General features: G+C 39.8%; 1 protein-coding gene across 1 annotated transcript; it reads right to left on the bottom strand.

Annotated features, from left to right (window-relative positions):
- Positions 1 to 180: 180 nt before the first annotated feature.
- On the bottom strand, positions 181 to 15,930 carry stx18 (syntaxin 18). Its single transcript, XM_010742127.3, has 11 exons — positions 15,725 to 15,930; positions 5,817 to 5,884; positions 4,183 to 4,298; positions 3,945 to 4,022; positions 3,631 to 3,697; positions 3,421 to 3,512; positions 2,066 to 2,157; positions 1,696 to 1,754; positions 1,179 to 1,248; positions 1,004 to 1,084; positions 181 to 907 (listed from the first exon to the last, which is right to left on the bottom strand). The coding sequence occupies exons 1-11, from the start codon at positions 15,875 to 15,877 to the stop codon at positions 812 to 814; spliced, it is 972 nt and encodes a 323-aa protein (XP_010740429.1). The 5' UTR covers positions 15,878 to 15,930; the 3' UTR covers positions 181 to 811.
- Positions 15,931 to 16,451: the final 521 nt, after the last annotated feature.

The following is a 16,451-nucleotide window of genomic DNA, read 5'->3' as shown; positions in this document are numbered from 1 at the left end:
AGCAGAAATATCAGGAGGGTGCGTGAATACAATCTTGTGTCGACAGCTTCCCTTCTCTAGCTGACACGAAACAAGACAGGCTGAGGTTTCCTGCTGCTCCTTATGTTATCTGACAGCTTGACAAAAATATGAAACATATTAACTGTTATAATTCAAAGTAAAGAAAGAAGACGATACAGATTTTAATTAGGAGAATTGCTTAATTTTACTAGAAATTGAGTGGTGTGTCAGTACAGTTATGCTGTGATAGACGTCAAAGAAATTGTTCTGCTGCTTATAATTGCCTGGAAAGAAAAACATTCTCAACATTTGACAGTGAAGAATAATTTATGTCATTGAGGGATACAAGTTTCATAATCTATTGAATGTACATGAGACAGCAAAGTCGATGTAATGTCAGTCTGCGCAGTATCGTCCAGTCTGTTTCAAAAGGAATTATCAAAAAAATCTGCGTTTTTTTAGTCAGTTAGACAAGAATAGTCGGTGCCAATTACCTCTGCTTTTAGTGGTGGAGAAACATTGACTGTCCAAGCATACACACACTTAAAGTGGACACAGTGCTCCATACAAAGCTCGCCTCTGTAGAAGTGCTTTTAAACATGAAAATAGATAGTTAGCATCAGGGAAGAATAAACTGCCACCTCCACTTGAATTATCTTAATCAAGAACACTTTGTTACTTCGTACACCAGGTCCAGCATGGTCAGCCGTACATTCCGTCTCAGTGTTGTCTTCGCCTTTTAACGAGATAACCAATATGTGCCAGAGCCGGACGCTTTCCTGTCGTATAGAGTCAATTCTGGCTTGCTGTGTTAGCTGTCATACCAGTCCAGGAAGAGGAGAGAGAAAGAGCACATGACCAGGAAGAACAGGATCCATACCCGGAAGCCAGCGTTGTTTTTGATTGCCTTGTGATAGAAGTAAAGAACGACATTTTACTGTACAGATAAAGGAAAACATAAAGTATGAATAGCCTGTGCAGAATAGATGGGCTTGTTCTTTACCTCTCGTATATCCTCATTGCCTTCTTTGACGTTTTCTGTAGCACCCACAACCAGCTGATGAATATTGTCTATCTCTGTTTCCTGTCACGTAGAGTGAGATGGTCAATAGGTGCAACCTATTCTAAGAATACTGTGCATTTAAGTGGCAGAGTGGATGAAATTGAAGTCAGCTCACTTGTTGCAGGACTTTCTCAGCAAAGATCTCCTGCAGTCGAGAGATCTCCACCACCTTCCCCTCGATTTGCCTGGCATGAAGCATACGAAATATCCCATGATGTAGTAGTGTGCATAACATATTTAAGCCCTTAGAGATGACGTTAGTATTACAGGGGCAGGTCTGGTGTTGTCTGGATCATTTTGTTATATCTGGAGCAAAACATGTCAGTGATTTTCTCTGACCACCACAATCATTTTTAATAACTTCTTCTGCATACATCCATGTCCTTGGGTTATTTTAATCTGGATCGACATCTGGTATTTCAATTGTTGTCTTGCTCACCTGGCAATGGAGTTACCAGGATGTCTCTTGAGTTCCCAAGTACATCATTTTACCATTCGCACTACTAATTCACAGTACTGATGTGTGAACAGAATCCAATCACTGGCATCCTCTGGTAACAGTCATGCTGTCCAGAACAGACTTAATAAAAAGTCAGGTGTGAAAAAACAGGTGTGCTGAGACTGGGACTCACCTCACTTCATCCACCAGGCTGTTCATCTCACTCACCAACCTCTGGTTCTCCTGCTCAAACTAGACAAAACACAGAATTTTAAAACATATTTATCATTAATACTTATCTAGATTACAGACATTTTAATAATGAATTAAGTCGATCCAGCAAAAAGGCAAAATTCACTTAAATGTGTACTTTTGGGAGAACATACTTTACTGACTTTTTATTGTTAAACCCTCCTCAATAAAGCAATAAATGTGTGCTTTATTGAGTCCCTATGCATTTAGACATAAGTACAGCTGTACATTCATGGAATGCACATGAAGCATACAAATCTACATATACAGCATGACATAAATACTAAATAATGACGTCTGAGGTGCCACACCATCTGGATCTCCTCAGGAGAGAGCTCATCCTCCACTCGGCTCTCCTCCCACATGTTGACAGGGTTGTCCGGGACCTCTGGAACACTCTTCTCTACATGACAAAAAAACAAAACAAAACAAAACAGACAACTTGAAAAGTCTTTACGCATCTTCAAAAACTCCTGAATACTGAAACAATGAGTGAGAATACAATTAGAAACTGCAGGAGTGCGGTGATTCATCATGATCATGAAACCTAATTCGCCTCACACCATGGCTGTTCGCTCTCTGTGGTGCTTGATGAAAATGGCTCGTTTAATCAAGAAGAGTGAAGAGGGGCTTCTCGAAGCACATAATATTGTTGTCTGAGAGGTTCAGTAGCAAGGTGACAACATACAGGACAAATATTATGCTGCCAAGGTCTTTTTATGTATGCATGACTGTCCGGTTGTTTTCTCCACGCATTATGAGCCATGTTTTTTTAAACACAGTGGCAACAAATATAACTGCAATTATGTGCAATTTTTAAATGAGTACAAGAAAAGCCAAAAGTTATTTTGGTGCCTTCAGTTTGTGATAAAAATAATAAGGTTGAAGACGGCAGCTTTCACAGTTCACATAAAGATTCTGTTAATGTGATAATGGAAATTAAGCCAATTTGCTTTTTGACATAGTCATAACATTAAAAATCCATTTTAACATTAAAAGTGTAATTGCAGTAAAGCTGGAGAGGTTAACGAAGCATACAGCTGTTGCTGTGTGTTTGAATGAATATATGGATGAGGATGGTCCTGAGAATATTAAGTGATGTACACCTACACCTGATGGTTTTGATTACATAACCCTGGAAAATTACAAGTTAATGGTCGTGATTTAATCAAAAGCACCCACAATGAATCATCAGGCATAATGGTGCTGCGCTGTGGGACAGCGCTTTTCAAATTAGAGGTTGCAGATGAAACGCAAATATCTGTTCTGTTGCCTTCAGGAGGCTGTAGAAATGGAAATAATGAGAAGGAAGACTTTTATACAATGTCAAGACACACCTAAGACACACTTTGAACACCATGTTTTAAGCTTTAAGCTGCCTTACTGGCATTCTTGCTATAAAACCTTCAACTGTAGCAAATATATCTACTGGTTTAAGAATGTTTATCCTGAGTGTTTCCCATATTTTCTTGACCTGCAAGGAATCAAAAAAAAAAGTGCACTTCACAGGGCACAGAAATAACTAAATACACAACAAAACAAAAACAAACCAGCAAAGAACAAGTCACAGTCTGTGAAGCACGAACATGTAGCAGGCTTTCTTCTAACAGTCTGTGTGCCGCCACAGAAATACAGTCTCAGCGTCTCGGGGGACTCACTCACTTACCAGTACTTTCCTCCTTGACAGTCTTCTCCTCTGTGGGCTCCACCTCTGGCGTTTTCTCCACCCGACTGTGGTGCTCTGGTGCCAGCCTTGATCTGAAACCACAGTGAATGGGGTCATGTGAATCAGGAGCAAGTTTTTAAAGTTGAAATAGTCCTATCACGGGGATAGGTAACAATAAATGATGTGAAAGAGGTATGCATAGAAACTCACAGCCTCTTCTTGTCCACCATTCTCTTGACTCTGATGGCTCTCTGCTCAGAGTACAGCTTACACACTCCTTTAAACAATTAAGATACACATGGTGTTAGCATCCTGTTCTGTTTGCTACAATATTGGTTCAATAATTTCAAGTATGCAGTATGTGTCCAGCAGCTCAATAAAACCAGCCTGCTGGGCTTATACACACGACTCGCTGAGCCAGTAAATGTCCTGAAGATAGACAAATGGATTCCTACAAAATAGTCCACAGAGGACAAGGTACCAGATATGTGCTGTCAGAATTGTAACGAGTTGCATGAATTTACCTCTCAGATACATTTCAATGAGGTCCAGCACTGCCCCTCTGTGCTCCCTTATCTGAGCTGATGTCACCTGCTTCTCTGCTGCAGTGATAACAAGAACACATTCACTTATTAAAGACAAACTCATGTGTGTTGATATAGTGCCAAAATTAGTGACATATCCAATTTGTTCTCAGCTCCCGGTTGATGGTATGAAAGTAAAAAAAAAAAGAAGAGAAAGAACTTTAGAACAAACACATACCTTCATTGCGTAGCTGCTTTATGGCTTCAGAACACGTCCTCATGAAGATCTGAGCATCCTGGTCAATCTGGTCTCGTTCATTGTCCGTCATACGGGTGAGATCTGATGAGATGAGACTGTAAATGTGCAAGGACAACCACAAGAAGTTTAAACACTTAGTGGGCAACTACCAAAAGATGAAAAAACAAAACAAAAGGCAGGATGAAGAAACAAAGGCAGCTTTATTATAAGTGACCCAAATACTGACAGATGTAATCCTCCTCCCTGATATTCATGTCTACCTGCAACCACTTCTACACTCCCCACATATTCCTTTTCAGCATTATGTGGGGCAGACACCTATCCCATGATGCACTGGGCAGACAGTAGAGAATCCTCCCAAAGTTCAAACACGAAAACAATTTGATACATTCAAGCTTTCACAAAAGAGATGAGTTAAGTGTTATTCACCTGAGCTCATGTTTTATTCCCATGAAAAGACATGAAGCAATCTGAGGAAATGTGCACCAATGAGACTTGTTGTCTCCCTCTGGTGGACACAAGACATGCCTCAAGACACAGTGACACTACTTTACATTAACGTGAAGATTTTATTTGGCTGTGAAGGTAGATTATGAATTAGCTTGATGCTAAAACGCCAAACATTTTCTAATATCTTTGGCTTTTGGACGGCTGGTTGTACATACCACTTCATTCAGTTAAAAATGTTACTTTGGGCTATGTTAAATTGTGATGCGTCACTAATTGCTGACTTCTTACAGACAACATTTTTAAAAAGTTATAATTGACAGATTTAATAATACTGAAAATAACCATTAGTTGCAGACTCTAAATGAAACAAACATCAAAGAAGAAAGATGGCGTGATAAAACGTTAAACAAGTCATCCTTTGCCCAACCTCTGGGTGATCTAAAAAAGCATCCTGTTCAAGATATAGTCTTAACATGTTGGAAGATATTGAATGACCAGCTACACTAATTATATAAACATTTGCGAAACATAAGTGACTACTGTATAATCCACAGTCCCTAATTATTCTGTCAGGCAAAGTCAAAGTGTGGAAGGAGGATGATAAGAAAATTGGAAGACAGGAATGGCTAAAGACGAGGCTGAAGGCAGACGCGATGTGCTCACATACCACTGATGGCTCCTTGATGGATTTCCCCACATCAACTCCGCTGCGCTCCACCCAATGACATCTCTAATGTTTAGTTAATGTGTTCTGTTGAGGCTTTATCAACAAACCTAACAAAACATAGGCTACTCCACACACCCACACCTACAAAACACAGAGGGGGCCTTCAAGGGAGGAAGGCCAGGATTAGTCCCAGGGCGTGATTTGTTCTTCACTTGGTTGCAGCTCAATTATTCCAGACAATTAGACTGGAGCCTGCCGCTGCAGACCACCCTACTCGCTGCTGACCTTGTGCCAGCAGACAGCCCCTGCAGCACACACATACACACTGGAGACACATTTGACGGTAACTTCAAGTAGCCCTGACTCCTGACCTCCTCTGAATTGTGTCAGAATCAAAGTGTTCGTCTCTCTGCCGGCCTCCCCTGCAGCCTTGAAGGATTTAACTGCTGCTGTTGTTGATTGTGTTAGATTACAGTGACTGTTTGGAGAGGCTTACCTTCCGGCGCTCACATAATCTTTCCTGTGTTGTAGCAGAAAGTCTTTGAGCTTGGTGATGTTTGTGATCTGCCAAAATAAAGCGAGAAGAAACATTACTTGACGGCATTCATGTCAATGAGTCTCTTTAAATGCAACGCATCAGTGGCTCCTTCAAATATGTGAACCACGTCAACACGGCTTAAGAAAGAGTTTTCAGACATGTACCAGGAAACGGTTTTCTCCCAACTACATTTAGACAGAGCCAGAGTAAATGTATAACTCTGTATTTATTGGATGTGACAAGCGACCAATGTCCATCTATCTCTGTGAATTCTCAATATTTGCTTTTGACAATTCATCAAGTCTGGGACATACAAAAATCAAACCTGCAATTTCCTCGTCAAACAGCTCCCATAAATAAAACCATGAGCGGCTGCATACAGAGCACTGACAGAGCCATTTCTAATAAGCTTTAAATTCATGATCTGTTACTATTTATCACCGAGAAAATGTCCAAGTGTATGTGTGCTCAAGGAAACCAGAGGAAACTTGGTTCAATCCAATATTTGCTCCTGTAATTCGGTCAAATATTAAAAAAGACCAAATTGCTTCCCTGTCCACAGAGTTCTGTTGGCAGCGAACAAGTGGGTGTGAATACGACGTACACAGCGGGCTCTGTTAGATGCAGAAGAAGACAGAACTGAGACAAGCTAAGGATTGAAAAATGACACAATGAGTTGGACTGTGACAGCGACCCGAGAGCGTGGGAGATTATTTTGATAGCATAACGACGCTGTCTTCGGCCTTCAGCTTGTTCACTCTAACAACCTCAATTATCAAATTGCCTTGGCTGTAAGGGGTAACCTGGCACCAGCCGTCTAATAATGTCTCTAAACATTCACTCCTAGCGTCACATTGACCTGAAGCAGTGTTTTATTTGAGCTGACTGAAAGCTCGACCTCCTTTTTTTGGGGGCTTGAAGGTAATTCGGTGACGTATGACACTGCTGTGGGGCACTAACTTGAGCAAGGGCTGTTAAGGCAAGCCGACCCTTGTAATAATACAATTATTTGAGGTCAAGAGTTAATTGTTGTTCAGAGCAGTTGAGTTTAGAGGGGGGTTCAAGGGAGAAGAGAACCTTTTTTATGGTTCAAAGTCTTTAAAAACTTTGTCTGTGTTGTAGTGTGTCAGTAAACGAGGACATTTTGAAGCGGGCCTCTGCGGGATTGGTTGGACAAAACTACGGCTATAAAACCTCCAATGAATAAGCTGCTTTTTATAATGTCCTTGGTGATCATGTTGGTTGGGAAGGATCTTTTTAAACATAATTAGAAATAATGATTTTGAGTACAAGTACCAGTAAGTTGTGGCATTTTAGTTGGTGCTTTATTTATGGTCTTTTGTGATCGTTGTGATTGGTGTTTCATCAGATCTTATGTTAAGTATTTAATGTGGTCTAGAGCTGAAACAATTCGTCCAAATTAATCAAATGAAAATGAATTTATTTGAAGCATTTCTTCAAACTCATTGGCTCCAGCTGCCTGTGAGTTAATATTTTCTGATGTGCTTTGTCTTCAGTATCGGTGGACTGAGTCTTTTTGGTGTTTAGACAGTTTGTCCAAGAAAACAAGACAATCACCTCGGGCGCTGGGAACTTGCGATGGGAATTTTTTTCTATTTGCTGACACTCTGTAAACAACTACTCAGTTAAACAAGAGAATAATCTGTGGATTACTGGATAATGAAAACAACTATTAATTACTGCCCCAGAGGTACCTTGTAATCCTGTCAACATATTTATATGTACCCTTAAAAGGATCCCGTATTTGTCCAAGTCTTTAAGAGCTAAAGATGTGACATTATGAGACGGTTGTCATGATGTGATCTTATTAAGCGTTCAACTTCTTTATCTCAAGTAAAACCAGATCTGCTGGCAAAATGGTTATTCATAGCCATGAAACCCGCCGTGGAAGCACATTTCTGAATTCCTATAATCCACAAGTTTTCGAGACTAACCTTTGCCTGCCACAGAGTTGAAAATATATCCTCTTACATGGCATGACTGATTCATCTTTTACTATAATCTATACTTTCTGCTTGCAATTAGCACTTGGCGTCGGGCATTTATTTATGTACAAACTATATTTTCCTGCATCTGTCCCTGGTACTGCACCATTCTGACCAGCAGGCAGTGCTAAATCCACAGCATAGGAACATGCCTAACCAGACAACTAACAAGAAGGAGGTGTGTGTGTGTGTGTGTGTGTGTGTGTGTGTGTGTGCGTGTGTGTTGTGGGGGTACCGGGGAGTGTCAAGAGTGCTGCTCTGGGGGTTGAGCTGTCTCCTGTGTGTATACATTGGAGCTCAGATTCCCAGCACAACCTCAAGGGTTTGCAGGGGGTCATGGGGATCAATTGCTCTTGTAACTTAAGACCCTAAAGAGCAAGTAATTCCTCAACAATGAGGAAGGGGGTGGCCTTGTGCATGTGGCTCACAGTATATGTGAGTATGCAGCCATACGCGAGTGTGTGTGCGTGCATACGTGCTACCGTCATAGGTGTATGTGTGTGTGAGGCAGAGCTTGCAGCGAAGGCAGAAGGAGACAGTCTGCCGGGCTACATCTAATCTCGTCATCATCAAAGACCCCCACTTTACCTCCTCACTTTCTCCTTCCCCCTGCTTCCCTCCAGCCCCGATTGAGCCCAAACAAACCATCAGGGGGGATTATTATGAGGAAGAAAAGAGAAAAGGCTTAGCTAGCAGATTTCTAAAGGGTTTGGATGGCTCTTTGTTTTGTTAAATCCAGGTAACTGACAGAATTTGATGATGACTGCCCTGCTTTGGTTTAAGTCCCTGTGTGTCCTGACCGAGGGCTATCCATACTGACGCCATGCCATGTTGTGTTTAGGTATGTGGGTCTGATACAGAGAGGATGCTTCAGTGGAGAAGACTCTGCCGCATGTTGATTTTATTATCATGTTTATGTCTGAGTCTCTAATGGGTTCAGTTTTGGATTCTTATGTCTATTTGCAGTTAGAGCGCTTTAGTCAGCTCTATAAACAAACAAAAAGTACCATCAAAGAAAACCTTTAAGACTATTTATGAACATGGTCTTTGACCTTTTTTGATATGTGCTAAAGTTGTATTAATGTGCTTTGATTTCTACGGGATTATTCATTTAAATTCAAAGCCGTAGTGAGGAGCACTTGTATACAGTCGTAGCGTTTATTCATTTTTGATCATGCGGGTCAGATCATGCATGGATACAAAATGTCAGCTTAAAGAAACAAACACTGAGGCCCATCAGTGGAGATGCTGTAACATAACAACAGAACTGCCACTGTGTCGTGACACTGTGTCCCTTCTCTATATCTTCTCCCATTTACAAGTTTAAAGTGTTTAAGAAGCTTCTCTGTCAATCACAATCTGAGCTCCAACTGAGGCCGACCGCGTAGGTGACATCACCGTTGAGACAGGTCTCGTAGGGTTTTTGTTTTTTTCTCGTTTGGATGTAATTCAATGGAAACTATACTGCCTCATCTCGAGACAACTAAATCACATTTCAACAATCAATTTCACGAGAAACAGATGTATTGGTTGGGTCGTCACGTTTAGCTCTCAAAATGTGGACATCACAGTAAACAACAAAATTAATTAAAAAAAGAGGCAATGTGACATCAAGGAACAGGTCATAGTCACACAGATAAAGCAAGATATGATGTATTGTAATCTAACAAATAGACTGCAATTCTTTAGGGAGCGTGCAATGTAATAACTGTGATCGTATCATTTGTGATGATTCAAATATCTAAATAATCGGTACATCTTCTCTGAAATCTCAGTGACTCTGTGTTTCCAACTAAACAGTATTGAGTCATCCCTCCTCATGCTTGAAGCCTCACTTCATCTTTTAAAGTGTAAAATCCAAAATGGCGCACACCTCTGATTTACACTGAGAAGGTGCCCCTTGAAGCATTGCCACAGTATCATCAGCCACATTGGTTTTTATTACTGTCAAATGATTTGAACAGTGTACGCAAGCAAGCGAACGGGTTGTTTTAGGTCAGGAGTTAAAGCTTTGTTCTATTTACTCGGATCAGATTAAAAAGGTAAAAAACAAATAATAATTACATACATATATGCTAATTAATAAATGTGGATTTTGTAGGCACTATGTAAATATATAAAATACAGCTGATGCTTGATATAAGGTCCTAAAAAAGTAGCTTCAATAAAAAAGAAGAAGAAGAAAAATTTAAGGGAAAAATAGGATGACAACTAATAATCCCAGATCATGATGACTTTCTTTCTCTATTACACAGAATCCAACTTGGTACATTTATAAGGGGATTTCTGAAAAGGAAAACACTCTTTATTTCTTTCTCATCTCTAAATTCAAAATCTGGTCTCAATAACTGTAAAGACAAAAATGACAAAAAGAGGATTTGTGCACGTAGAAAAAAGTGCTATCAGCTATCTGATACGGGATGACTGCTTTGAATAAACCGATATAATTTGAGGGGAAAAAAGGAGAAAGCAACTATAATCAAAGTGCACACGCCTGGAGCTCAACAGACATTTCAGTTGTGTGAATGACAAATTCTAACAACACTGTAACACTCAGGCTTCATTACAAACATGGAAACAAGCCTTACAGAGTCTGCACCTCTGAAGCAGCAACCAGAGTATGACTGCCTGATTTCGAAACTTTTCTGTTGACCTTTGCCTTAAACAATGTCTTTCATCTACTGTAGATGAATAGTGACCGCAACTGACATGCAGATATACAAACATACTGAGTAAACAATATGTTTACTGTTAGTTAAACAAGATTATCTACTTTAGTTTCACTTGATGCATTCAATATCAATGTGAAATGACAATACATAATTAATACCCCATGTGTTATTGGACTAACATTTTAACAACTTAATCTAGAATGAAAAGGACGTCAGTCTCTTTAAGAGGAGTGAACATCTGTTGTAGTTTCATGGTTCAAACTCTCTCAGTACTTTGGAGTGTCAGGGTCAAGTATGCGGCCTGTTGTCATCCATGCTGGTAGTATTTCAATGATTGTAAATCACAATAACTAGGGTTGTCTAATGACTATGCTTGACAACATTCAGCAACAGCTGCTGCTTTGGTTTTGCTACATGTTTGAATGTTTAAATTGAGGCTCGTCTATTGAGCTCAACATTACTTTTGTTCCGCTTAAACTATTTAGTCTGCAGAGTATCTGGTGTCCATCTCACGATTTAGAGTTTGACATACATCTGTAAATCTGCGTTTCACCACTTTTTCCTCTTATTTTCATTTTCATGAATCATGCAAAAACATTTTGTTGCACGCAGGGAAACAAAATCAAGATTGTGCTCAGGCCTGACAGCAGATGCCTCAGAATTCAATTTGCCTGGCTTTGATGGGAAAACAGTGCAGAGATTAGGCCAACTGGTAAAGAGACCATTTAGCAGCACGTTCATCTCAGAGTGATCCCTGCAAATCTCTTCCTCATGGCTCAAGTACTGACAGAGTATAGTCTCTGCTTTGACAGCTGTACTGTATGTGCGCATGGTTTTTTACCTATGTGCCAACATGTGACCTGATGAGCGTTGAAAACTTTGCAAGTGTCTGTGGGTTGGAGAGATTATTATATTTTTCAACAAATGTGGCTGTGTTTTTATAAATATTGTTACAAAAATTATAGATAACACACTTCAATCAACTTGTATTTGTTTTTTGTTTTTGTGTTTTTGTGTTTGGACTATTTATTGGATCTGTGTAATTTATATGAATATTCAATTTGGTAAATTTTAGCTGTAGTACTTTTACAATTTTGTTTTAAAAAAGAGGTCTGGCAAAACATTCCAGAAAAAAGATTTCCACACATGCAGTTTATTCTCTGAACGGCTAACTTAATGACAACTCATAAATGTCATTGCTGTATACATCTCCAGCTGTGGGTGCCCAAAAACCTGTTAAAGACAAAAGCTTTGCAAATATGCTCCATCTCCATCTGCATGACACCATGTTTGATGTCTTTTTTTGCAATTTGCAGATCACTGATTTAACATATCCCAGTGTATTTCATCTGGAAAATATTTTACTTTTATTTTTATTATCTGACATTATTTGGGCAGATATAATCCTGAATATTCCCCAAACATAACTTAAGAAATTCCAAATGTTTAAAAAACATTTTGGACTTTGAAACTTGATCGTCACAAAAAAAAAAAAAAAAAAAAAACATTAAGTAAACCAGACTCTTAAAATTCAAACTAAATGTTTTGAGAGTATAAAAGCATACTATTTAAATGTGAAAGTTGTCATAGGGAAGAGCCCCCCCTCTAACAGCACAACATACTTTTAAGTGCTAGCTGAGAGCCGCACTTTTCAGGGTTTTTAAGAAAACACTGTGAGAAGGAGCCAATTTTGGAATACCAATACTAAAAGCACAGTGGGGAGCCAAGCACTATTTTCTACACACAATTTACCAATTTTAAAGTGACCTCCTCCATTTAAACTCGAGAAGGGCAGCATGCTGTGGAGAGAGACGAGGTGAGCGGTGAAATGGAGATCACAGTGCCCCAAACCGACCCCTATGAGGTAAAAGATTCCCCTGACCAAACCCCACCCTGTAAACACTGGCCCTCTTATTAGTCAATCAAGACTTTTTTTTTTTTTTTTTGAATAGCCTTGAAAGAAGCTGCATTTCCTTTCTCATTGAACTGCTTTTTGACTGGAAAAAGGCCTCATAGGACCACTGTGTATTTGTCAACTTTGATGTTTTCTTTCTATTTTTGTGAAGCTTCAGTGGGAACTTGGAGAGTTATGCACGTCTTGAAGGGCACCCACATCTGTTGTGCATTAGGTGCCGGCCGTCAACATTGTTACTGGGGACCTAATTTAATATTTTCTCTGTTTTGATCTTCCACCTTTAATCACTGGCTCTTGGGAGGATCGGCTTTCCCCAAGAAATTGTTCGAGAGCCGAAAGAAAATGTTATTGCAGCATGTTTATGGAATCATACATGTGAAGAGGGGACTTGTACAAAAAATGCTGCCTATGTCAGACTGTACAGAGGAGAATGGATAGTTGAGTTGTGGGTGAAAACCGCAACATAACTGTAAGCAGTCAGGACATTCCAAACTCGCAATTTCAATTTCTGCAAAAGCTGCTTCACTGAGATGGTTTGAGATTATATCTGCAGCGCGAGGGAGACAGCGGTAGGGGGGAGGAGAGCAGAGGGCAGGCACCACAGGATAGGTTTGGGTTTCTTTGAATCAGCACCACTGCTTTTATTAAACCACCATTTCTAATATCAGTGTAACAGAACATAACAAAAACCTGGTTGTGCAGAGCTGCTTGTGACTGGGCTCACGTTTGTCTCAGACTGATGGTTGGAGACATCAGGTACAACTTAAAGTCCTGACTCCCTGAGGGAAACATAAAGTGGTTCTTCAAGGTGCCTTTGAAGAGGTTTGTGTTCATGATATTCATGACAGGCCAAGGACTTCTGGCTGTAGAAGCAACAGTCATAGCATGGAGCAAAGCTTTTTAGTTGCCAATGATCCATCTCCTACTGCCAACCATTGACGATGTCTCTGTCCCTCAATGGAAGAATAAAATTTGAGATGTTTTGTGAAGTTTCCTGAACTAATTAAACGCCAATGTTGCTTTTCCTGCCAAGTTTTTTCGAGGTCAGTGTCCCATGACAAGAGGTTCAAAACAACTTCTTTTCACAAATACATTTAAGACTGTGAAATTTCCTACAGCTCAAGACTTTAAAATTGAAATTTACTCACTGATAATGTAATTACAACCTATGGCTGAACATTTGTCTAAGATTTAATGTCTGCTTTAATTAATTCAGGACATTACAAGATAATCTGCAGAGTCTTTTCAATCTGAATTAAATGAGGAGAATGTTCATGACTATTTTTGTAAGTAATGTTTTGGCTTCGGCTAAGTCTAGATCACATTGAACAATTTTCCGGGTCAGTTCAAAGCCCAGAATCCAGGCCTGTCAGTGTTGGGGGGGGCACTCGGACGTGACAGCTGGCACAAAATATTCTGGGCTCAAAACTGCTGAGTGTGGCCAGCTGGCACAATGTGATTTTTTTTCTCAAAACAACTGAGCTTTTGTCTTCCCAGATCTCAAGCAGAGCAATCGTTCATTCTGAACTGTAGCCTGACCGAGGTTCAAGTATAAATAGTGCCATTTCTATGAGTGCTATGTTATTTCAGTATTTCTCTGTGTACAGCAGATTTTCTTTCTTTCACAAATAGTCTGACTTAAATTGCTGTGATGTTCTTTACCGTCTTTGGTCCAGACAGTATTTAGTCACTGTATCTACTTGAAAATACTAATTAATAATTATTGCTGGCCATGATATGAGCACAGTTTGCTGGTCAACCAGGCAAGTAACAGGGCGGACTTGCAGGCCAGAAGAGGACGTAGCCAATTAAGTCTGAACTAAGATATATAATCTCAAGACACATCCCATTTGCTAACTGCAATTTACACTTTGACACCAGAGCAGTGGGAAACCCTGCGAGATGAGCTGGAGAAACAGGCGGAGTGTATTAAAAGCAGGCACAACGTTCCAGCCTAACTGGCAAGCGTGATGCAATGAAAGACGAACAAAGGGAGGCCTTTGAGTAGGCAAAAGCTCTTTGGAAAGCTACTTTGTTTTGAATACATGGAAGGAAAATGCATCCTGTAAAACCTGTAAAATTGAATTTAGGTTTATAGAAAATAAGTACATAAGAGTTCTAGGAAAAGTAATTTCCTTTTTAAGAGTTGTAAATAACACATTCAGGGGGAAATACAGCTCTGACTCACTGACTAATATAATTACAGTTTCTGGTTTGAATGAGTGCTCTGGAAATTATTAGTATACACAGTCAAGGCCATGTGGTTAATATATATCCATTATAAAGCTGTGAACTACAGCAACTTCCTGGACATGAATAAGATCACAGAACTAGTAGAAATCATGTATAATTACGTTATCATATATGGGTGTTGGTGATGCAGCCTCACAGCAAGAAGGTTCTTGGCTCTAACCTCAGCTGAGGACTTTATGTGTGGAGTGTGTATGTTCTCCGGGTAACCCGGCTTCCTCCCACGGTCCAACGACATCCACTTAACAGGTTAACTGGTGACTCTAAGTTGGCCCATAGGTGTCAATGTGAGTGTGAATGTTTGTTTGTCTCTGTGTGCCCTGTGACGAGCTGACGACTTGTCCAGGGTGTACCCTGCCTCTCCAGGTCCACCGTGACCCTGATGAAGATGAGCGATTACAGATAACGCATGACAATACTGGAGTATTTTTGATAGACGGGGTTATTTTGTCCTTTATGTAACCAGTGGCTGATCAGATCAGAGCTCAAGAATTAAAAAAAAAAGAGCTTATTGATCAACACACCGATTGATTACGACCACAGCTGAACACACAGCAGTTTATCTTTGCATCAATGTTGTGAAGTGCTGTGACTTGTCATCTCATTTGCTTAATTGGCATAAAGCAGACATTGTCGCCTTGTTATTAATCCATTAAGAGTTATTTGACATGAAACCTTACTGTATCATCATATGAAATAAGTAATTGTAACCGTACTAACCACTCCTGTTTCAACACAGTGTTGTATAATGATGCACACTGCTGAGAGAGGCCTGGCTGATGTACAGCTGGTTCACATCGCACTAAACTCGAGCATTAAGTTTCACTTTGGCATCATCGAGAATGCCTAAAAATAGTTTAGCTTGCTGTACACGTTTCCTACGCTCACTGCTGCTCCCACAGCACACCGTGAGCCGCAGCCGGACTGAAACAGAGCAGCATGTGTGTGTGTGTCCTCACATGTGAAGCCAGTCTGTGCCGAGGCTAGCCGAGTTAGCCGAAGTTAGCCCGGGGAAACACTCACCACTTCTTTCGCCTTCGGGGAGAAGCCACTCTTTGCTCTGCTCCTCTTGAATATTTCATCTTTCGTAGAGTCAAATCCTATTCCTATGGCCTTGTTCCTGGTTTTAACAGTCTTGACACTGGCTTTGAAAAGCAGAGTTATGTCCACAGCCATGTCTGTGCAGCGGCTGCAGCGCTGTAAACAAACTGACACGTCACCAGCTGAGGGCGTCATTATCCTGCGACGCTGTGATCAGCTGTTATTTACCTCACGCCACCTGATGTCAAGTCACTCATGCAGCTCGATTGAGCTGCGACTAACTTAAATTCCCCTAATTACATATATAAATATATATAATATAATAATAATATAATAGAATAATAATAAATATAATATAATATAATAATATAATAAATATAATAAATTTTATTTCATAGCACCTTTCTGTCACTCAAGACACCTTACAATAAATGAGAGTAGACAGCAAATAACAGAAACAAACAAAAATAATCATAAAAGTATATCAAATTACAAGAATACAGCATTAAAAACTGGTTAAAATAGGACAATGCAATTGAATATTGCACTGTAATACAATAATATAATGTGATATAATACCTTAAGTTTAAAGAGACTTTGCCTTTCAGTTAGATGGTATATTCAAATTAAGTCATGTTGAATTTTCTGCACTATGTATTATAGGGATGAAATAGGAATTTCTTATTATTTTTTAATATATATTTTTATT

The sequence above is a fragment of the Larimichthys crocea genome, chromosome VI (genome assembly GCF_000972845.2).
Source record: "Larimichthys crocea isolate SSNF chromosome VI, L_crocea_2.0, whole genome shotgun sequence".
NCBI classification, from domain to species: domain Eukaryota; kingdom Metazoa; phylum Chordata; class Actinopteri; family Sciaenidae; genus Larimichthys; species Larimichthys crocea.
This window is presented reverse-complemented; position numbering and strand designations above follow the sequence as displayed.

Bases quoted from the DNA above. Each gene is read 5' to 3' on its own strand.
- stx18 (XM_010742127.3), bottom strand. From the start codon at position 15,877: ATGGCTGTGGACATAACTCTGCTTTTCAAAGCCAGTGTCAAGACTGTT. The intron at 2,158-3,420 runs GTAAGTGAGTGA...TTTGTCATGTAG, and splicing joins TGTCAAGGAGGAAAGTACTG to AGAAGAGTGTTCCAGAGGTC. The intron at 1,755-2,065 runs GTGTGGCACCTC...TGTTTTGTCTAG, and splicing joins CTCCTGAGGAGATCCAGATG to TTTGAGCAGGAGAACCAGAG.